The 23,947-nt window shown below is 38.6% G+C and overlaps 1 protein-coding gene across 1 annotated transcript in view; it reads left to right on the forward strand.

Annotated features, from left to right (window-relative positions):
• The window catches only part of CR1 (complement C3b/C4b receptor 1 (Knops blood group)), a 104,724-nt gene extending 87,625 nt beyond the window's left edge, over positions 1-17,099 (forward strand). Inside the window, 7 exon segments of the mRNA XM_058669695.1 lie at positions 481-708; positions 1,568-1,744; positions 3,939-4,124; positions 6,949-6,972; positions 7,739-7,814; positions 14,903-15,007; positions 16,953-17,099. Of these exon segments, the coding sequence (XP_058525678.1) occupies positions 481-708; positions 1,568-1,744; positions 3,939-4,124; positions 6,949-6,972; positions 7,739-7,814; positions 14,903-15,007; positions 16,953-17,010 (854 nt within the window). The 3' untranslated portion in view covers positions 17,011-17,099.
• The last annotated feature ends 6,848 nt before the right edge of the window (positions 17,100-23,947 follow it).

Raw genomic sequence — 23,947 nt, forward strand, 5'->3', positions numbered from 1 at the left:
TAATCTGAGTATAAAGAGCTCAAAAGGTACCCATAAATCCTGGTGACACAATTGAATACCTAGCATTATCACTGACAATAATTGCTTCAAGTCACCAAGGGACACTTTTTTCTTCTGAAGATGACAGTACCTGCTTAGCAAACTTTGTAGCGGTTTCCCTGGAACTTATAGCCTCAGAGTCAAAATCTGGTTAGGCTTGTAACCTGAAACTCTTAATGTATGCCAGGTGTAAACAGATAATAAAATAATAGATAAAAGGAAAGTTGCTTTCCAAATTCATTAAAACCTTAGCCATCTAGACGATCCAAGGGAACTGCAAATTCACTGTAATTTAGATCTCACCTCTGTTAGTTCCTGCTCAGCAAAAACCTTGCAGATTTAAATTCTTACCCATCTTAATTATGTTCTTTCTAAAACACTATCTCAGAGTACCATTATTGTATAGTTATCTTGACTTGTATGCGTTTGTCTTCTTCCTAGAAATCTTTTGTGCAAATCCTCCAGCTATCCTTAATGGGAAACACACAGGACCTCCGCTGGGAGATATTCCCTATGGAAAAGAAATATCTTACACATGTGACTCCTACCATGACGGATGGACAACCTTCAAGCTCATTGGGAATAGCACCATCCGCTGCATGAGTGACAGTCAAGGAAACGGGATTTGGAGTGGTCCCGCTCCTCGCTGTGAACTTCATGTGTCTGCTGGTCAGTGTCCACTTTCACATATGCTAAATATCCAAGCAAGAATGCCCAGATTTTAACGGTAACAATCATCTTTGTTTATGAACATGGTGGTACTACCTCACAGAACACAATTGTCTCCTGGGTAGATGACAGAGGGGTCTAGAAGTGCCATCTGGGTTCCAATTGGCAAACCAAGTACTCCAATAGCTCTTCCTGTGGGGTGAGGAGTATGGGATGATAAGGCAGAGATTGGAAAGATGTAGAAAATTGGAGGGGTTCAGATTTTACAGATTATATTTTTCAACACTGAAAATAAGTGGCAAAAAATTCTCTTACTTGAAAAAAATGGTACATATTGATGGCCTAATAATTGATGTAAAGTAATGTAAAAGCAATGTAAAGAAACTAAAGTGTAGGCATTTATCCTGGTTTGTTACTTTAATGTATCTTGGCCAAGCCACTGACTGCTCATGGTTGGCCTTTCACCTCTCCAAAAACAACACAGGACATTACAGAGAACTGAAGGTTAAGGGTGTGCTTTCAGCAAAGGTAGCTTTCATTGAACAAACTAACCTGGCCTCCAGTGACAGCGCCTGGCTCATTTGTGGCTGTGACTGCCCACTTGAGTTCAATCCACCAAGATGGACAGACCAGCATTGAGTTGTTAGGTTGCAGATATCTTCCTGTCTGAGTTGATAGGCTGAGATTACAGAGCACTGTATTAAGTCCTCAGAGTTCTGGGTTGAAAGAATCAGTATTTCACTGATCAGCTAACAGTCATGTACCCCTGACAGCCAGAGACAGTGTCAATGGGTGTGTTGGCATATCCACATGTCTGCTTAATATCTCTTCTTGCATTTGTGTGGGAACTCATTTCTAGCATGCTCAGATCCACCAAAGATCCAAGGCGGGCGCCACAGTGGAAGATATAAAGCCCCTTTTCTCCCTGGAATGATAGTCAGCTACACCTGTGACCCTGGCTACTTATTGGTGGGAAAAGACTTCATTTTCTGTACAGACCAAGGAACTTGGAGCCAACTGGATCATTACTGCAAAGGTGCCTGACTGCTTGTTGAGTTGTTATGGGAAACTGATGTATGAAGCTGAGAGAACACTGAAATCATGGTAATTTAATAGAGAGGAGAGTGAAATGAATATTAAGAACAAGAAAAAGCAGAATAAAAGGTAGAAAGGAAGGCTGCTGAGGTATCTCCAACTCTAGCAAATAAATGGAAGTATCAGATGGAATTTCCCATAATCCAATAGACAACACCATGCTTAAATACTTTACTGACATTTAACTGATGACCCTAAAGTTGCTCACTGAACTTGGAGTGGTCCTAGCAAGTATTCTTAGAAGGTAAATAAGGAACTAGACGTCCACCTTATTGTGGGAGAAACTGAAGCTGGGTGAGGTAATGCCTTGTCTACCACATAGCAGCAAACTAATCAAGAGCAATTGATTCCTGAAATTACCAGGAAAGGAATCTCTTTATAGTTTTCAAGACTGAAGATCAAATATTTCATCTGCACTATGCAACAAGGTACCAAGAACTAGTTCCTTTATTCCTGTCTACATTTGCAAAAATGACACATGAATTTAAATACTTCCTTCAAAGTTTTAAAAAAATCTATAAATATGGAATTAAAAACAATATTCCATGACTAGTCAGGGTTCTGAGGTCTTTGAAAAGCTCATTTCTGTTAGACTTCAAAAACTCTGATGAAGGGGGATTATCATCCTTGTAATTCTGCAGAGAAGGAAATTATGTCAGCAATCTAGCAACTTAGTCCTGCCTGGGACCCAGCTTGTGAACAGAGATACAAGATAAATTCCCCAATGAGCCCCTGCTTTTGAACACTGTGCTATATACTGTCTTCTTTTACTTTACTTTTTATTAATTCATTTGAGACTGAGCACAAACACTCCCATTTGCTGGTCTGCTTCCCAAATGTCTGCAACAGCCAAGGCTGGGTTGGGACCAAGGCCAAAGCCAGGGGTGGGAAACTCAATCTAGGCCTCCTATAAGGGCAGGGAGGCAGGAACCCAACTACTTGAACCATCTCTGCTGCCTACCAGTGTCTACACTAGCAGAAATCTAGAGTGAGAAATCAAACCCAAGTAATTGGGGCTTGTTTGTTAGCACAGTAGGCTAAGCATCTACCTGCAGTGCTGGCATCTGATACCATTTGCAGTCCAGCTCCTTGCACTAGCAGAGTCAGTTAAGAAATTTAAAGATTTATATATTAACTATATGAAAGACAGAGTTACAGAGAGAGAGGAAGAGACAGGGAGAGATCCTCAATCCATTGGTTCATTCCCCAAATGGATGTGATGGCCAGGGCTGGGCCAGCCTGAAGCCAAGCACCAAGAACTCCATCTGTGTCTCCCATGTGGGTGGCAAAGACCCAGAGAATAGGGCCGTCTTTCACTGCTTCCCAATCACATTAGCAAGGAGCTAGATAAAAAGTGAAGCAGGACTCAAACTGGGACTCTTATGGAATTCTAGCATTCTAGGTGATAGCTTAACGCAATGAACCACAACACCAACTCCTAGAAGGATTTTTAAACCACATTCTATAGCATCTATGTTTTGAGATAGGATCACCAGTCTATTTTTAAAATACCTACATACTAAAATATTTTGGCATAGGAAGACCACAGATTATACTTCAAGAAATGCCTTTTTTTATTTTTGGACGTTATAAAGGGAAAAATATGTTAGGCTAGTTTTGAGACTATTGCACCAGAAAAGCAGGCTTCACTTAAAGTTGAAGGAGGTATTGGATGGCTTAACAGAAAAAGCTGAACAAGGATGAATTAAATGAGATAAACTAGTAAAAAATGTTACTTTAAAATCAGAATTATGTTTATGTGCCATAAACATGAGTTTAATAAAGAGCAAAATCTACAGTATCTGCCACATATATGAAGAAAATGAAGAAGACATATCTTTTCCTGCTTAGGATGAAGGCTCAAAACTAGCACATGATTGTATGAATTTCTGCTAGTCTTTCAACAACTTTCCGACTGTAGACTTGTTAATAATCAAAAGAAGATGTTCAGTATATCTCACATTCCCTTAATTTATCTAAGAAATGAAAATCAATATGATGGGAGAGGGGTCAGTCTTTCCTGATGGAAAACATGTTCCATCTTTGCCCAGGAACATAGTAGGTCTGGGCATTCTATTATGTGAATTTTAGCTAATGATAAAATATCAGTTTCCCTCTGATTTTCCTAACTTTAGAAGTGAAATGCGGCCTCCCACAGCTCATGGATGGCATCCGGAAAGAGCTGAAAATGAGACAAATCTATCACTATAGAGAGAACGTAACTTTGGAGTGTGAAGATGGTTATGTTCTAGAAGGCAGTCCCCGGAGTCAGTGCCAGGCGGATGACAGATGGGACCCTCCTCTGGCCATATGTACAGCGCGTAAGTGCAAGTTAAGGGAATACAGGCCCTTCCCAGTTATGGTTACTATTTATTCATTCATCCCTACTGAAATCTAGCATGGTGTGGTGTCTATGGAGTGTGGTAGGAGCTAAGGAGTACGGAGCTTCCCAAGGAGCCAGTTGTCTTTACACTTCTCACCAGTCCATCTTGCCTCAGGCTCCTGTGATCTTTCCATCCCTATCAATCTATGGTTGCAAGCTTTACACTCTCTACAGCCTGTGAACCCTGAAAGCCAGAAGCACATAGGTAATAGACTGGGAAAATGTTCTCAGCTTGGGTCCAAGCTGCGGAGAGCATCCCCATGTCTCTCTCACTGTTGCAGACTGTAGAGTTTTAAGCTACTACAGCTGGATGCTGCATGTTTAGACATCAAGAACCACTGAGCTCTGTAGGAGAGTGGCCCTCTGTTGACAACTGAAAGGTAATGCAAGTTAGGAAATCTTGTTTGTATCTAGTAGCAGATGAGCCAAAATGAATAAATAGCATTCTTTTTAAAAGATTGATTGGCTTACTTAAAAGGCAGAGTTACAGACAGAGGGAGAGGGAGAGAAAGAAAGACAGAAAGACAGAAAGATAGATAGTTTGATTCTCTATCTGCTGGTTCACTCCCCAAATGCTCACAACAACAGGAGCTGGGCCCATTCAAAACCAGGAGCCAGAAGCTTCTTCAGAGTTTCCCATCATGGGTTCAGGGAGCTGGATTAGAGGTGGAGCAGCTGGAACTTGAACCAGCATCCATATGGGATGCCAGTCCTGTAGGTGGCACCTTTATTCACTATGCCACAACAGCAGCTCCAAATAATTTTTTTAAAAACATTTATTTATTTATTTGTAAAGGCAGGAAGATAAACAAATAGACAGAGATCTCCCATCAGCTGGTTCAGTCCTTAAACTCTCATAACAGATGGAAAATAAACAACAATACTAAACATATACTCGATTAGAGAAATTATCTCAGTAGTAGTCATAGTGACATGAAACTCTATCAGACCAAGGTCCCAAATGCCAGACAGTAACTGATTCTTCAGGCAAACTAGGGAAGTATCTGTGAAGAGTAAGAAAGGGCTAAATGACTATTAACCAATGGGATCTTAGAACAAAAAAACTCAGTACAGACTGCTTGCTCATGATACAGGCTGGGTCTCATGTAGACTAATTTTGTCCCTCCAGGCTTTATAAAGACTCAGATTAAAAATAGGTCCATTTGCAGCCTTTCCTAGTCTGTTTATTCTATCTAGTCTTTATCTTTGACATCTTTCTAGAAGAAAAGGCCAAGGAAGATGAGACCCTGGAAAATTGAGGGGAGGAAAACACTGATTTTCCTAAGACTTAGACAGAGTGTTCAAGATATCCATCCTAGCCCTTCCTGAGGAGGAAGTGGAGAAAGGATGTTATGGAAGTGCTTCAGGCTGGACGGACCATGCCACAGGGAATTTTTGAGAATAGCTGTTCAAAATAGGTCAAGAAATCTGAGTCCTGGCATCACAGAATGAAGAATTTCCTGGAATGATCAGACCCATGAGACATCCCCAATTCAGTGGCCTGATTACGTCAGAGTCTTCATTCCTAGTGACAGCTCCCTCTGAGTCAATGATGGTCTTCAATTCCCTCTAAGGCCAGAATTTCAACACATCACCCATATTTAACTGTGTTGCTCCAGATAAGATGTTCACTCAAAAAAAAGATAAAGGTGTAAAAATGAAGAGATATCTTTACTGGACTCTTAGGGAGCCTTAAAGGGGAACTACCCACATTACTCAATTTTGTCCCCTTATGTCCCATTCATTAAAGCAACTGCTCTCCCAGAATCTAGCTCCTCTCTCTCCTGCCTAGACCATCCTTCAAAACCTCCAACCCATGGTGACTTTTCTCCTTATCCCCTCACATTCTGGATCCAGCTTCACTGTCCCACACCATTTCTAAGTGGAGGTTCTCCAGTTCTGCTCAGTTCAACACTACAACGCCCTGGAAGACAGCAGGGATAGGCAAAAACTATACTATAATGTGCAAGTTGGAGGCAGAGGTATAAATACCTTTTTCCTTGTAACATAAATCACATGAGAACTGAAGAAATGTGAAAGAAAACAACAAGGTATCTTGTTTTTTTTCTGTTGTGCCCATTAAACTAACAACAAAAAAAGTTTTTAGGGGAATACCCTACATACCCAATATAAAGCAATGTGATGAAGCTGAGGTCCTCAAATGTTGAAGGTTTCATTGCAAATTGGCAAAAAAAATTCTTATGTAAAATAACTATACACTGTAAACAGATAATAATATAAACACCCATGCGAGCAAGCTCCCCCTAAGAATCAAATATAATGATTTAAGGTGAAATATCAAAACATTTTATGTTGTATTAAGGTTTTCAGGAGCAAACTAAAAACATATGTTTAATCAAAATTATTGACTACACAATGCTACATTCACCAGAACAAGTTACATTAGTTTGTCTCTGTTATAATTTGTCTTCCTATTATATAAACATGTAAAAATGTAGATGCAGAGAAGCAGAATGGAAGTTGCTAAAACATTTTCTGGGATGAAAATAATAGGTGGTAGCTTTGTGGTTTCTTATAAATTGCTATAATTATACTGCTTCTATGATAAAAGCACTAATAAAAAAGAAAATATTTTTCATTGAGTTTATGAGATAAAATGAGATTGTGTGAGTGAAGCCAATGGCTTTTTATGCTAGAAAGAAAAATTACATTGTGTCCTAAAGGAAACCCAGGATGGACTGTCCTGGCTTGGTTCCTATTCAGTGTATTGGGTGCCAGATGATGTTTCTTCTTGCTTTCAGGCCAACATTATGCTGTCATATTCGGTAAGTTGTTTGAAGGGCTTTTGGAAGAATTCTAGCTTCCTGAACAGTAAGTGTTCAAGTTTAGAATGAATGAAATATAAAAAGAGACACCAAACTGTCTTGTAAATTCAATTAGAAAGAAAAGAATAAGTTTAGGCCAGAGTGTGGGAAAATTGGCATCTTCCTAAGCACCGACAGAATCCTTCATCAAAGGTCCTTTACTGTTTGTGAGCCATTATGAATAAAGAAGCACCCTTTTATTTTCTTTTAATGTAGCTGGAAACAATAGCTTCCTCTTTGGCATAACAGCCTGGGAATATGTTTCTGGATATTGGACATATCCATTTGCACAAACTGAAAGCCACAAGACCAGTTGGCTGAATCCATGTTTATGATTTCCCTGTATAAAAAGTTCTTGTAATAGATTTTTCTACCAAAAGGATTTCTCTTGTATAGAATACCTCATACCATATCTTACACAAGATATTTGGGCAAGGAGGGAGGAGAGATGGAGCCTACAGTCCCATTACTGGTTCTTTTGGGCGAACTTGCCAAGAGGCTGCTGTTGGATTAAAGATAACACAGAATAATTTTTCTCATCTCTTAAATATATCCCTGTAGTAGTAAAATTAATGCTGAAGGTTAAACCTGACATAAAGTGCAATTTAAAATTACTTCTGAAAAGAACAATCATTGGTAATCTCTAGTCGGAACAGATATCAAGATAGAGTTTTAAGACCTCTGGGTTATGTGTCCCATGAACTTAATTGCTTTGTTTACTGCCTAGGCATGTCTTTTGGTGCGGTCATATTTCTTTTATCCATCATTGTTCTCTGTGGGATGATTCTAAAACGCAAAATGGGGTAAGTACAGCCATACTGCCTTACGAGCTGTAGAGGAGGCCAAAGCAAGGAAAAGAGAACCTCAGAAACAAAGCAGAAATAACCCAACCAGTACTAGTAACAGATGTGGCAGTTCTTATAAAGAAAACTCTTGACACACATTTTACACAGAGAAGTATTTAGAGGGAATATAATATAAACATATAAAATGGAAATGTGGTATCTTAAGAAGAAAATTTGTTTTCCAGAAAAAGAAATTAAGTGAGTTTTTCATTAAAAGCTAAAAAGTACTGATGAGTTAGATCTCCTAGTTCTGCTGACACATTGCAAACCGTTTGTTACTTTGAACACAGATCCCACCAAGGGAGTAGGTGTTAGTGCACCCTAGTGGCACCTATACCTCAGTCTTCCAGTGCGGCAGGATGAAGACTTGGCACTTGGTATTTTTTTTTTTTTTATTTGAAGGTTAGAGTGACAGAGAGGAACATATGAAAGAGATCTTCCATCCACGAGTGACCACAAAGGCAGGAAATAGGCCAGGAGAGTGCCAGGAGGGCAGAACTCCTTCAAAGACTCCCATGTGTTTGGCAGGGATCTGAGTATGTGGGTCATCTGTTGCTGCTTTGTTTTCCTTGGTATGTAAGCAGAGAGCTGGATTGGAAGCAGAGCAGCTAGGACTCAACCCAGTTCTCTGATATGGGATCCCATACGGGTCACAGCCTAACTCACTGAACTGTCACAACACCAGTCCCATACACTGGGTGTTCCTAAAATTGCAATTGTTTTTAACATATTGGTTACTCAATACTATAACTATTAATTACACAACGAAGTTAATTGTTGCTGAGGGTATGTTGGAGCCTTTAATTGATCAGGTTGATGATCTGATGGTTCTGCCCTTGGACCGGACAGGGTTTCCCCAAGAAGCTGAGGAACTAGACTGGACTATAAGATGTTGGACTCTATGTTTAGTTTATGCTTGCAAAGAGGGAATTTCAATAGTACTTGATCAGTGGATATGCAACAAGGCGGAATATTCCACATGGGGGGAGGGTGGGGGGAGGGGTGGGGTGATTCCCAGTTCCAACGAAACTGTATCACATAATACAATGTAATCAATGAATAAAAAAATAAAATAAAAATAAATAAATACATAATTAAAAAAAAAGAAATCTAAGGATGGGTGTTGTGGCACAGCCAGCTGAACTGCCACTTGACATGCCTACCTTCCATGTTAGATTGTGGGTTTGAGTCCCAGCTGCTCTGTTTCTGATTCCAACTTCCTATTCCTGGATTGGAATCATGTGATAGCTCAAACACTCTGAGTCCCTCCTATTCACATGGGAGATCCAGATAGTTATGGCCTTCTGCTTTAGTCCCAGTCTTGGCTGTTGAAAGCATTTCAGAAGTGAACCTGTAGATGGAAGATAAATTTATCTGTCTCTCTCTCTCTCTGCCTTTGAGTAGATGAAAATGAACAAGCATTTAAATTATTCGTAAATGTACCTTTTGTAAAAGCCATTTACTTTTTAAGCTCACAGAAACCTTGCAAAAAAGTCAAGCTAAACGTTTTTGACAGGGAAGAGAACATTCCCAGCTTTTGTAATGGATGACTTAATTAAAATCAGTGAGTTCAAGATCAATGAGATCGATGGTATAAAGATAACATGTGCAATCTAGATGCTTGAGAAATCAAATTTATGCTTTTCAGTGAACAATTTCCCATACAGCAAGCATCCCAAACAAATGCAGTTTCCTACAAGAATCTTTATGGGTGCTGAAGTTGTGATATTTCACATGATCATTGGTAAACTTTTATTTTCTAACTAATGTTCTGCATATTTTGTGACTTGAAAATATTATTCCCCATGCTCTCTATGAGGAGAAAATTTAAGTCAATTGCCTGATGTTTCACATTGACAGAGTGTGATCTTAATACATGCTTCCCCATATCATTGCTCATTTAGTGTTATTATAATCTGTGAGTTAATTTAAAAAAAATAGCTAGGGCTGAATTGAAGTAGTTGGGGTTTTTAGTTCTGTTATATCTGTACCAATCTCTAGCTTAAACCATCCAAAGAATATGGTATCTCTTTCTCTTGAAAATATTTAGTGTAATCTCCTACCTCCTCCTTCCTGTAACTACAGTCAAGGGTGGCTTAATGATAAGATATGTTCTGAGAAATATGTCATTAGCAGACTTTGCTGAGCAAATGTCAATTGTACTTACATAAACTAAGATGGTTATAAAGTCACCACGCAATCAAGTCTATGGACCACTATTGGTTATGTGTTCTGTCTTTGACCGGAGTTCATTAGGCAACATTTTATTTCTCTTCTGTATGGCTTGTTCGTTGTTAATCAACCAGAGGCTCAAATTCCCAGGTTTAACTCTAGATTTGTTTCACCATTTTCTAGTATGTAAGCATCCTTGGGTAAAAATAAGACTAATAATTTCTGAAGATTGTTGTAGAAATCACTGGCTTGTCTAATCTTGGCAGCAACAGAACATTTATCTTTCTTCACATTTTCTGTTAAAACTTGCCCGTTTTTTCCAAATTCTTAAAATATAATATTCATGGCAAACCATTCTCTCTGACCTGTCCCACCATAGAAATGGCAGGAGAAAAATGCCTATCCCTGTTTAGCCTCAAAGGTCAGGAAATAACTCATAGCAAAAGATAGTTTGCTTTTTCATGATTTTTTCAAAACATTTTCTAAATTTGCATTTTAGGCCTCTTTCATTTCTTGGGATAAAGAGTGCATTAGTGTAACAAAATACTATTTATTTTCATTCTTTTTTTAAAAAAATATTTATTTATTTGTTTATTTATTGATTTATTTATTGGCCAGGATTACAGAGAGAGGGAAGGGAGTAAGTGAGAGATCTTCCATCTGCTAGGTCACTCTCTAAATGGCCTCAACAATCAGGGCTGGATCAGGAGCCAGGAGCTTCTTCCAGGTCCCCTATGTAGTGTCTGGGCTAAATTCTGCTGCTTTCCAGGCACATTAATAGAGAGGTGGATCAGAAGAGAAACAGTTAGGACTCAAACTGGAACCCGTGTGAAATGCCAACATGGCAGGCAGATGCTTTAGACCACTATGCCATCATGTTGGTCCCCCTTAACACCATTGTTTTCATATAGAAATAACACAAAACTAAAATTAAGGGGAGATGGTTTCAAATTTAAATACCCAGAATGCAGAAGCCCCTTCTTATGGCAGCAGTGGGCTGATATATCATTCAATTGCATCCCCCTGAGTGGGTGGAGCCATAGCTTTGTGGATGTAGCTAAACTGGGAGGATTTTTCATTATGCTTTATGTGGAGATCAAGCTTTCCTCCCAGGACAAATAGAACACATGATCCTCACATGAAGAGGAAGCAACTCATGTGAGAAACACAGAAAAGTAGAGTGTTTAGTGACTGTCCAGACAAGAGAGCCATTTATCCTGGAGCTAAAAGACTGGCAGACACAGAAGGATGCAGTACTGGCCTGTTCTGCAGGAGCCATGAGTAAAGTGGGCCTGGAAGCATGTAGGCAGAAGTCTTCCTTCACAGGTGAGGTAATTCAGAAACTGCAGAAGCAATCTGAAGATTTACCAAGAAACTAAAAGGAGACAAAGACTGAAAGACTGCACTCCCAAATGCCTGCTCAGAAACACACCTAAATGAGGCCTGCTTTAATTATTAAAGACTGCATGTTCCCCATCCCGTATTCTCAGTCTCACTTGGTTCTGTATTTAATAGCAGACCCTCTTTTATTATAATTAATTAACCTATTTATTATATTTCTTATTTCTTTTCTGTCCTTTTAATAGAATGTAAATTCCATGAAGTCAGGAAATTTTGATCACAAATATGTACCAAACTTGAACTATCCATGGCACAAAAGCATACTTAATAAATGAGAGTCCAAAACACCACTTGGAGTGTTACCACAAAAGGCAGCATTCTGTTACAACTCTCTGTCAAATTCAGCAGTACATCCTATCCCAGCCTTACCCTCATTTTCTGAGCTGTTAATTGTTCTGATATATTGTCTTAGTTCATTTGGGTAGCTCTCACAATATCACAGTTACACAGAAAGCATTTATTTCTCAAGTTCTGGATGCACCTACATGAACTAATTAATTCCCCAAAGTCGCACTTTATAATACTAACAGATTGAGGGTGAAAATGTCAGCATGTAAAATTGGAGGGTGGAACACAAACATTGCATCCATTATACCAATGCTAAATTTGGAAAGCAAATCAAGCTAAACTTAAATCATACTACTGATCATTTCACACACCTTCTAAGTCCTCGACTTTCCAGATTTGGCATGTATAATTACTCTGTGTCCCTCCCTCTCCTAAATCCAGCCTTACCCACATGATTAACCTTGTCTCTTGTTATCTTCATCTTCACTACATTCCTATACTCTTGACTGTGCATTCTCCCCATACTGAGCAGGGACCACATGCATCCATATAAAATAACTGCTATTTATGGATCTTTTAAAATCTTGACTTATACAGTAATCAAGATTAATAGTAAGAGAGCAACAGTTCACATGTTTTCTACAATACGCTTTCCCACTTATTACCATCTTTGTAAAGTAAGTAAATCCATTTACATTGGCAGAGAAGATTCCGGTGCAGATATTCAGTGACTTGCTCAGGCGTACTAGTAGGAAGCTGTTGGGCATAAGGACTTTGGTCTTGAGTATCTGATTCAAAATACTGAACCCCTTAGACTAGTTGACATTAGTTACTCATTTCTGAATCTCAATGTATATTACAGAAATTTAAGGTTCAAGAGTCAGCACTGTGGCATTGTAGGTAAAGCCACCATCTTGTGATGCCAGCATCTCATCTGGGTGACAATTTGAGTTCCAGCTGCTCCACTACTGATACAGCTTCCTACTAATGACCCAGGAAAAAAGGCAGGGATTGCCCAAGTGCTTGGGCCCCTGTCACCTGGCCCAGCCCTGGCCCTCACGGCCAACTTGGGAGTGAATGAACTAAAGGATAAAAGATCTATCTCATTCTTTGTCTCTCTGTCTCTCTCTTTATAATGCTCTCAAATAAACAGATAAATCTTAAACAAAGAAAAAAAGAGGAAGAGAAGAGGAAGAACTCTAATGTCCATAACATATACTATAAAGCTAGGATTTTTTCCTTTCAATATTTCCCCCTTATATTTTACTAGATTTATTTTAGCTACCCTGATACCTTGAACCAGTATCTTTCTAACAACAATATGTGATCTCTCCTGTTTGACTGTATTCCAATAGAACCCGAAGAACCCTAAAAAGAAAATAAAGGTATTTCTTCAAGGGCATGTCTCCACATTGAGATTTAATGAAAGCTTTCCTGTTTATTCACACAGATTTCCAAGTTTTTCCTGTGATTCTACCTCTCTAGCTTGACATTGCACAGAAGAAAACCACTGTCATCTGCACCTTTTGAAATTTCACTGTATTTTTACTATGACAGTAACTTGTGATAAATGTTACCCAAAATAAATCATGACTAAGCATGGAGGAAGAATGGTGCTAAGATTTCTCCAGCAGAGCCCATTTATCCTGGCCTCTTGTTGCTGCTGTGACCCAGCCCCATTTTACCAAATAGCCCTCTTTATCCATAGTCAGAAGAAGCTCTCACTGGTATAACACCTGAAGAAACAAAACTATTAAGGCCAGCCTGTTTAAATGCTGTTGCACTTTCCTATGTTCACATTCACATCAGCAACCAACCACACAGCTATCCATTCAACATATATGCACTCAGGCCATACTGGCCCACATCCCATGTAGCAGTCCTTACCCAAAACCACTTTCACACATTACTCATTCAAACACTCATCTACCACTCTGTGGAAGCCCATCCCCCCTGGTTACATAACCCTCTGCTCTTCCTCTCCATGGTGTTCTGGTTTGGCCTCTGACTCACAGTCCTCTCTGTATCAAGTCCAGCCCTCATTCTAAGTTCCATGAGAAGGTAAAGAGTAACTGAGTGATGAGAAAACAGGGATTGATAACTCTCTGTGCTCTTCTTAAATCCCAAATTCTTAAGTCCCTAAAACCAACTCATGTGTAAAATCTAAAAGTACTGGTATTATAGTGCTATTTCATTTATGAAAAATGAAGTGCTTATTAAATAAGCACAAAGGGGCACAGTGTCAGCCCAGCAAGCCCTGGCTCATAGTCACTCACTAGCTATGAGACCCTGAGCAAGATACTTAACATATACATATAGATAGAGATAGAGATATATCACTGTTACCAATGCTATTAAAAAGTTATTAAACACTTCTTTTTACTGCCAGTTATTACATACAGTCATGTCTTGATATCCACAGGGGACTGGTTTCAGGACATTCTGTAGATAACACAATCTGCAGTTGCTCAATATAAGTCTTTCTCTAAACTAGTACGTATTTGTGTTTAACTTACACATATCCTTCCATAAACTTAAATCATCTCCAGATTACTTCTTAGACATAATGTGAATTATATGTAAATGGCTGCTGGCTGCATTGTTTAAGGAATAATGATAAGGAAAAAAGTCTGTACATGTTCAGTACAGATGCAGGTTGTTTTTAGTCCAGTGTTTGGTTGATGTGTAGAAGCAGAACACAGAGCTATGGGAAGTGAATTGTAATTTTATGACATTTGTTATTGTGCAACTGTTGGCATTTTATGGACACACAGCAGAGCATACATGTGCACTGCAGGAGACAAAGGACGTTGTATCTAACGCACAGTGTGGTTGTTTCTGTTGTGAGCTCAAAGTGTCGAACTCTTGTGGTAAGCTGTATTTACTAACCAAACTTATCTGGGAAATACTCAAATGTGTTGTTCTGCAGCACAGGTACCTGTCTATAGCACAACTTACAGGATGGTTTTAATATTATTGCCTAATCCAAATTTGAAACATAGTGTTGAGAGATGAAATTTGGCTGTTTTTCTATTCAGATGTCTTGCCAAAAAAAAAAAAAAAAAAAAAAAAAAAGGAACTTGGTGCAAATAATCATTCAAATCTCAAAATTAAGGTTACTGATTTCTTTCAAAACCAAAGCCTGAATGATTAAATCAGTTGTTTTTTTCTCCTTTACAAATTAGCAATAATACGGATGAAAAATTGGAAGAAGTGAGAATCCACTTACAGCCTCAAGAAGGCAGCTGTGCTCATCCTCAAACTCTGCTATCACAACACAAGCATAGCAGGTAATTGCACTTAATTCAAAACGTTTTTCAATGATCAAATCCCGAAAATGGGAACAAAACTTGAATATATTGTGCTAGGAAGGTTGTTGATACCAAAGGAGTTAAATACTTAAGGAGCTGGAAATTCCTTTGTCACTTTCTCCTGGACTGTGGCTATTTCCAGTCATTTAGGGTGATGATTCTCTTAGTGCTGTGCACAGGCACTGTGTTTGAAAAACATCCCCCTATATTCTTGTGTGTTTATGAGGTGAGATTTGGGAAACAGTATGCTTTTCTTTTTCTTGGGGAACCCAAAATTTTGCTGTGAGGGCTCGGGTTTTATTTCAATGTACAGGATCTATCTTCAAAAGATTATATTTTTATTTCTTTGAAAGGCAGAGGAAAGGGGTAGGAAGAAATCTCCCATCTGCCTGTTCACTTCCCAAAATGCCTCCAACTGCACCAGGCATACTAGCAGCCCAGCTCAAATCTCCCACGTGAGCGGCAGGGACTCAGTCACTTGAGCCATCATCTGCTGCTTCCCCAGGTGCATGTTTGTAGGAAGCTGTGAGCAGCTTCCTAGCTGGAAATGGAAGCAGAGCCAGCACTTGTTTGCTAGGCAAATGGGAAGGATCTCTTAAGGGCTCTGGAGAATCTCCTTCCACCTTTCCTCCAGATTTTTGACTTTCATAGAATTCTCCAAGACAGGCTGCTGCCCCCTGCATGATAGTATATTATCATATTCTTACTCTCTCACTTCCACCCTTTTCCCAGGCTTCCATCACGCTCACTAGATATACCTCCCAATTGTTCAGATCTTGACTGCATTCTCAGTACCTCACTCTGTCTCTGCAGCCTCTTGTAAATTCAAAATTTCATTTTTGTCATCACACAAGACCATTTGTCATTGCTTACTCTGACTAGACCTAGGAATCCTAAAAGGTCTTTTCCATAGGTCCTCAGGATATTTTCAGAAACCACAGAGACATATACACCCTAGGATGGAATTAGGCTGCTCCTGTAGAAAGTAGAAGTAAAAGTGTCATATCTGTCGGTGAATGTCCTTTATCTATGTACGTTCATCCGAACCTGGCGATTTATATCTACATAGATGTCAAACGTACTAAATTCAGTTGAGGACATGGAAGGGGCCCCAGGAAAATGAAAAGGGGCAGGAAATACATGTTGTAGTCAGCCAGGATAGCAGCAGAGGCAACTCAAAGGTTGCTAAAGATCAAAAGCACTGGTTGTACTAGTTGCATTCTATTTTTTCCTGTAACAGAATGAACTTTCAATACCCTTCATCTATTTTCTGGCTTCCCAGTCACTTTGCCTCTGCTTTATGACTTGTTTTTTCACTACTATTTACAAAAGCAAGTGACATACGCACTATTTTCTTTAAGACTTCAGAACAGATACTTTGACATTTTGAAGCTTTAATAGTCTATCTGGTTTGAACCCTCTCAAATGGGTATACGCAATGACTTGGGGTGGATGTTGGTAATAAAAAGAGGATTATTATTACTATTCCTGTGAGAATGTCTTTTTCTGATGCTATTTCAGTAATTTGAAAGGAAAATGTCACTGTTTCTATAGTAGCACAAATATGTTTATAAGGAAGTGAAAAGAAAATAATGCAGATTTCAGGATAACATAAGACTGAGAGCATTGCCTTCCCAGGGAAGCTCTAAGTTACATGTCCAAGTTCTCGGATGAGGCACTCATTTTCCTCTGTCCCTGGAGAATTGTGATAGAAAAATCATGCAAAGCTGATGCAAGGCCAGCCACATTACTATTAATTATAAACAGATAAAATACCATCAGACTGTGAGTGTAATGATCCACTTTACAAGAGTTCCTTTTAAAATATTCCACAAGGATGCTTAAAATATCTTTTGACTTAGATGTATGCCTGCCAAGATACCTGCCTAAACTCTTTTCCTTTTTTCTATCCAAATTTCATTAGCCCAGCTCAGAATTCACTCATCCAAGAAGCTCTGCTCAACAATTCCAGTCCAAAATGATATCTCTTTGAATCTCGTTGTTTTCTGACTACACTATCTTTAAATGTTTTTAAGAATCATATGTGCTCATTATTGAAAAATGAGATACAAAAAAGATGAAAATGTGATAATTATCTGCAATAGACTCTATAAGTTTGCATTGTTAAGTTTCTTTGCATGTTAGTTAACATTTAGAGGATTATACTTGGGGATTATATTGATTGTATAATATTGACTGTTGCTTTTTTCTTGCCAAATGAAAATCATTTCTCTAATCATTGCAATTGCATATAATTACCCCGTAGCATTCAACATGTTATACACATTTTTTGCCTACTCTGTTGTATTTGCTTGTTTGCTCATTCTACATTTATTAGACGTGTATAATACACCAGGCATTCTACCTACGTGTGCTTTCTTTCCCATGTCAAATTATTTGAGTAAAAACCACCATTTGTTAACACTTCTCAAAACCTCTGGATCTAGAGTACATCAAATCATAAGTAAATACTTAGACATGCATTTATCAACATTTCATTGTGATAGAGCTTTTGAAATCATTCTTTTACATTGATTCTTTACATCTGTGTACACCAACTGTTGAGCATCTGTCAATATAAAGGTAGGAAATCCCAAACATTTTTGTTTGAATTTTACATGTGACATTGAAAAAAATTTAAACAATTTATTTTATTTTTATTGGAAAGTCAGATATACAGAGAGGAGGAGAGACAGAGAGGAAGATCTTTCACCCTCTGATTCACTTCCCAAGTGGCCGCGGAGCTGAGTCAGGTCTCCCACACCAGGGCAGGGTGCCAAGGCTTCGGGCCATCCTCAACTGCTTTCTAGACCACAAACAGGGAGCTGGAAGGGAAGGGAAGGGAGGCTGCCAGGATTAGAACCGGCACCCATATGGGATCCCAATGCATGCAAAGCAAGGACTTTAGCTGCTTGCTACTGCACCTGGCCCATGATTGGAATTTTAACACCTAAGTGTCACAGGAGTAAGGTTAATGATTTGTGACAACATATTACAGACAAGGGATGAGTAAAAAGTCTACACAAAACATACTATCTGTGTACCCCAGGAAGTTGCTGGGTCAGAGTGGGTCATACAGGCAGACTCTGAAGACACAGCTGTGTGTTGTGAGGCAATATGTGAGATAAGAAGTGAATAATGATAAGGAATAGCCTGGCTGTAATCACTGGGGATCTGGTGAGCCTCACCAGGAGGTCTATCTATTGCAAAGACAAGATTCCTGGCTTTAGGAAGTACGGTTCCAGCAAGATCAGGAAGTATTGTGGTATCTTGGGCCCAATGTGCTGCTCTGATGCATGCTTCACTGTACTGAGGGGAGGAGGACTTTCTGTTTCTAGTAGACCCTGCTCCAAGACTACCAGCCACTCGACTGCTGCTGTCCCAACCATGGTTCAGGAGAAGGGATTTCAGGGAATGTTTTATGTGTAATGAACTACTTGTATGTGTTCTAGAATGAGGTTATGTTTCAGTTGCTCAACCAGAAAAAGTTGTTTACTTTTTCATTGACTGAGAAAAAAAAAAGTCAAGTTACTCTTTAGTCTCTCTCTTATCTGTTCATTGTCTCTACTTACACCATACTTTCATGTGCTCTACATAGCAAGCATAACAGAGAGCAATAAGCACTTCCTGATAAGCTGGAAATTTATATGTAATGTCAACATTGTGATATAAAGTAAGCTTGGAAATTCAGTGTATAAATTCTCAGCTGTTGACTATGCTGACATCTAAATAAAAATACCGTTGTTTCAGTGTCCTTCCTTGGCAGAGCACTGCTGCCCTGGAGAAGACCTTGAATTAAATGCTGGCTGGAAAAGAGCCACCTCTTTGTTATTTAACAACGAGGTCTGAGATTCATGAAGTCTTCGAAGTGACTTCCCAGAAATACAGAAGATGCTAAAGCTTTCACCTAACTAGCGAAGCTTGCATTACTGTCACTCCCTCCTCCTTGGCACTGTTAGCACGTTTATCTACTCAGGAGGAACCCTGCTCTCGGGACAGAAAATGCTTTCCATTACTAAAGGAAGAACCAGCACAGAAGAGCTATGGATTACAAGTTTTCTGTTTTCCTTAATTTAAAATGTTTATAATATAGAGTAGGCTCCTTAATAATTTGGAAAATGCAGGGAGAGGTGAACAATGTAAGTCACATGTAATTACAATTACAGTAACAACCATAAAATTATCTGTTAATATTTAAACTCATTATCTGCCAATGTTCAGTCATGTAAGTATTTCTTATACATACATGTCTTTCTTCTTTAAAAAATTCCCTTATATTTTATACAGCAAAATCTACTTCTAAAAAACACTGGAGTACAATATATGCTCTATCAATTTTCATTTTTTCCAGAAAAGGTAAATTTTTTTTTTGCTAATACATTGAATGATAGCAATATTAAGGCTACTCAAGAAAAATATGTGGAAAAACAATTAAACTATGGATAGTAAAGGATGGTATTTCCTGGTCAGTATTTCAAAAGCACTTTATACCATGTAACGAATTAAAATATTAAAAATTAAAATAATTGTTAAATTTAAAAGGGATCACCTTTAAAAATATATATATATATAATTTTTTGTTTGTTTGTTTAAAATTCAGAGATATAGAGACAGAGATCTTCCATCTCTGGCCTACTATCCAGATGGTCACAACAGCCAGGGCCGAGCCATGCCAAAGCCAGGAGCAAGGAGCCTCAGCAGGGTCTCAGACATGAGTGGCAGGGTTCCAAATACTTGGGCTACACTCCTTTTCCCAAGTCATTAGCAGCACAGTGGAACAGCAAGGACACAAATCAATCACCCACATGGGATTCTGGCCTCCACAGGTGGCAACTTTCCTTGCTATGCCACACCAGCCATATTAGCTAACCTTTATATGATTCAGAATATACTAAATTAACCAGAAAAAGTACAACTGTTAAGAACTTATCAGTCAACAGGTTCTAAGTTAATTAGGAGAAAGTGAGCTCAGGTGTTCTATTGCACAGTGGGATGACTTCAGATAATAAGAATGCATTAAATCTTCTTTAAAAGTTAGAAGGATTTTGTATATTTCACCACAAAGAATAAATACATATACCTATAAATATATGCAATGTTATGTATCAATTTAAAAGAAGGTATCAAATTAATACACACATGTTGACACTTAAGTAGCCCAGTAGTCTTTTAATTTTAAAAAACATTTAAATTTTATTTTAATATTTATTTCAAGGGTGAGGGAATTGCAGACCCATGTGAGCCTCTGATTAGGATGGAGAGGGTCAGGAGGCAGTGAGATGGATAACTTAGTTTTCCTTCCTATGTCCGGGGGCAGGAAAGTGGAGACAGTATACAACTCCTTATTGTTATATACTACATCAGCACCAGAATGGAGATAGTTGTTTATTGTCACCTTTGAGGTCCTAATGTGGGGAAGGATGTCCCGCGGGTATTACTCTGGGTCAGACCGCATGTTTATGTGATTCCCCCTGAGGTCGGGATATAGGGCAGCGATCTAGTCGGGAAGCCCCCTAAGAAACCTCACTTCAGACCTTGCATGCATCAGCTGGTGCAGAGTCAGGGTCAATCCACCCTTTGCCCCAGTCAATGCAGGTACCAGAGGGTGCAACTGCCTGGTGAGTCCCACCCTCCAGTCCTGACTCTCACACCAATGGACAGGTGCTGCAGCCTAGTCTAGGCAAGCCCACCCCCAGGTGACCCCAAAGAACTCCTATCTGCCTGCCCGTAGTCTCAGTTTTCCTGCATGTTAGCTGGTGTTGCAGCCTAGTTTAGCCTGATCTGTCCCAGCCCCAGCTCTCACACACACTGGTAGGTGCAGCTCTGGTTCTCTGTGATCTTTAATCAGGCCACACCTTTATAAATAAAAATTATTTATGTCATTATAGACTACGTTAACAATCTCTAGAAAATATCAGAGTCTCTCTGGGTATTTAACAACAGCTTTGCATATAGCCATTGCTAATTTCTATTGGTTTTTAAAAACTATTTTTAAAGATATTTTATTTATTTGAAAAACAGAGTGACAGAGACAGAAGGAGTGATAGGGAAAGAGATCTTCTCTCTGATGATCCAATCTTGTAATTAAGCCAGGAGGGTTTTCCAAAAGGTTGGTGAGGAACCCAAGTAGTTGGACCATCTTCCACTGCTTTCCAGGAGCATCAGTAAGGAGCTGGGATATGAGCCTACATTCCAATATGGGATGCTAACACTGCAGGCAGTGACTTAACCTGATCTGCCATAATGCCAGCCCCATTCTGGACTGGGGACTGAGCAGGACATCAGTCTGAATTTCAACGTAAAGTCATACAAGATAGAGAAAGAAGCAACTTAAGCAAAATCAACAGAAAAAAACTGCAGGAGAAAAAGAACTTATTTTCACAAAGGGCAATTGCTTTGTTATTTTACATTTAAGAATTCAAAGACCAAACTCCAACACACATACCAAAACAAACAACAACAACAACAAAAACCCTAAATGACATTTGGCCAGATCACTAAGAAGGAAAAGCAAGTAAGTCGAGACTGCAAAAGTACATCAACAAGTCTGTGGCCAGTAGAATTACAAGATGCTTATGTGGGCACAAAAATGTTCTGAAATTCACACATTTTCCATGAACGTTTAGAAGACTTTTCATACATGAAAAGATATCCAATGACAGAATTTTTACTTAGCTGAATTTATAGTGAATTTTTTATTTCCTAGGATTTTGAAGAAATAACTTTTAAAGCAGGACTAGAAACCAGTTGTATAAGGATTGGCTTTTCCATCGGGGAAAAAAATGTGGTCTTTTTTTCCCCTCCAGAATAGAGTACTGAGCAATAAGATTAATAAGTATCTGATGCCTGTGAGTTTAAATGAAAAAAAAGCAACACAATTTTTTCTATTACATCAGCTACTGTGGCAAATAATACATATAGTAACTATGGGAAAATGCCATTTTGCCTAAATAGCTTGTTATTAAACATCTCTATTAACCTTAGGCTTTAACTTCTCATCTGAAAAGCATAGGCTGAACCAACTACTCTCAAAAGATATTTCTAATGGTAACCATTGTAACCTTCTTTTATTTCATTTTTTTTCTTTCTTTACACTGAAATGTAAGCGGTAAGTTAGCTAAAATATTTGACATTTAAATAAAGTTTTCTGTTTCCCCATTATAATAAGAACAGAGACTTCAATTTTACAAATCTATGGGATATATATATACTGATATATATGTGTATATATGTATATATGTAATATATGTATATATATACATGTATATGTAATATATGTATATATATACATGTATATATAATATATGTATATATGTGTCTGAAGCCTTTCTAAAGGCTTTAATGGCCAAGAAGAAACAAAATAGCTACATGTACTTCTGAGAAATATCCTAGTTGTCATTGCCTGTCATCAGAATCCCTGTGTCGGACATGGCACACCACAGAAACACTCCTCCTGGTCAAGTGGAAGAGATTCCAACACAGCTGAGCAAGAAAGCCACTTAGATGGCTAGTACTCACCAGGTACAAATAGATGTCCATTCATGCTGTGACACCCATTTCTGAAACGTATAATGTAAACAGGTTCACTCAGGAGGCAGAGAATTATTTAGCATTAAATTTTTAAGAAGTTGGCTACCATTTAATGACATAACACATCACCCCCTACTCCATTGCTGTTCATCAAACCTTACAGACTACATAATGGTCTAAGTCTGGTCCACAAACATGTATATCCTCCATTCTCTTCCTCTCTTTAGCAATCAGAGAAAATCTTTGAAGGGAACTAATACATAATTCCCTGCTTCTCTCAAAGCTTTAACTCTTGAAGTCTATTCTTATCAGGTGGTTCACTCTCAACACTCTCCCTTTGAACTCAGTCACTAAAATCGTCTTAAGGCTAAAGAGCTAGACAGTAGCTATATTCTAAAGTTAGCTTATGATGGTTAGGTTTCTGTGCAAACAGGTGGCTTTCAGCGACAAACCCTACTTTGTCTCCCAGTGTCTACAATTTTTACAACAAAAATCCCTCAGCACTTTTCCAGCATTTGACAAACTTCATGCTGGATGAGAACTGGCAGGGATGTGTTAACTACTGTTTATCTCATACAGTGTTTACCAGATGTTCTTTGGTGAGGAACTGGCATTGGAGATACGGCAAGGAAACTCTTTTCCTGACTCACTGAACTTGCCCACAAAAGCAGCACACAAGGCTCAGAATTTTCAAGTGGAGCCTCTACTTGAGTCAAATCAGCATTTTAAAAGGTCCAATATGAAAGTACAGTAAGCATGGCTTGAGGAGCAAGAAAGATGTAAATTCTACTGATTGGAACGAAGTTCCAATAAGATACATCTTAATGCAGTACTCCAGGGATCTAAACATTAGTCATATTTCTATCTTTTTTAATTTTCCTAGAAAAGAGAAATATTATTTCCGAGACTGGCTATAGCTAGGACAGTCTCAGTATTTACTGTTACAAAGAATCACGGGTTGATTCTGTTTTTACTAGTAAATGCGAACACTGAGGCAGAAGACATATTTGTTTTGCACAACTCAAGGCACTAATATAAATAATAATTCCGCATACCGCCTTTGCTTATCATTGAGATATGTCAGTGTTTTATCCTCCAGGATACTCAGATGTTTATTTGTTACACCAGTTTCAGCCTTCAGGACCTCTTAAAGCTGTACCAAATATAAACTCCTTCAATTCCACAAGACTGTTTGGGATTTACGTAGCTAGCCTCTATTTCCTTACCATCCTGTCCTACGTATGTCAGCCCTGTGTGATTCAGTTTCTGTCACATGATTTCAGAAACAATGCAGTCTTTAACAGACAGTCTGAATTTTCTTATTTGATCCTGGCCAAAAGCAATACGTAGCTTAATTAAAAAAAAAAATTTTTTTGTTATACTTTGTTC

Source organism: Ochotona princeps, chromosome 10, assembly GCF_030435755.1.
Source record: "Ochotona princeps isolate mOchPri1 chromosome 10, mOchPri1.hap1, whole genome shotgun sequence".
Classification (NCBI taxonomy): Eukaryota; Metazoa; Chordata; class Mammalia; order Lagomorpha; family Ochotonidae; genus Ochotona; species Ochotona princeps.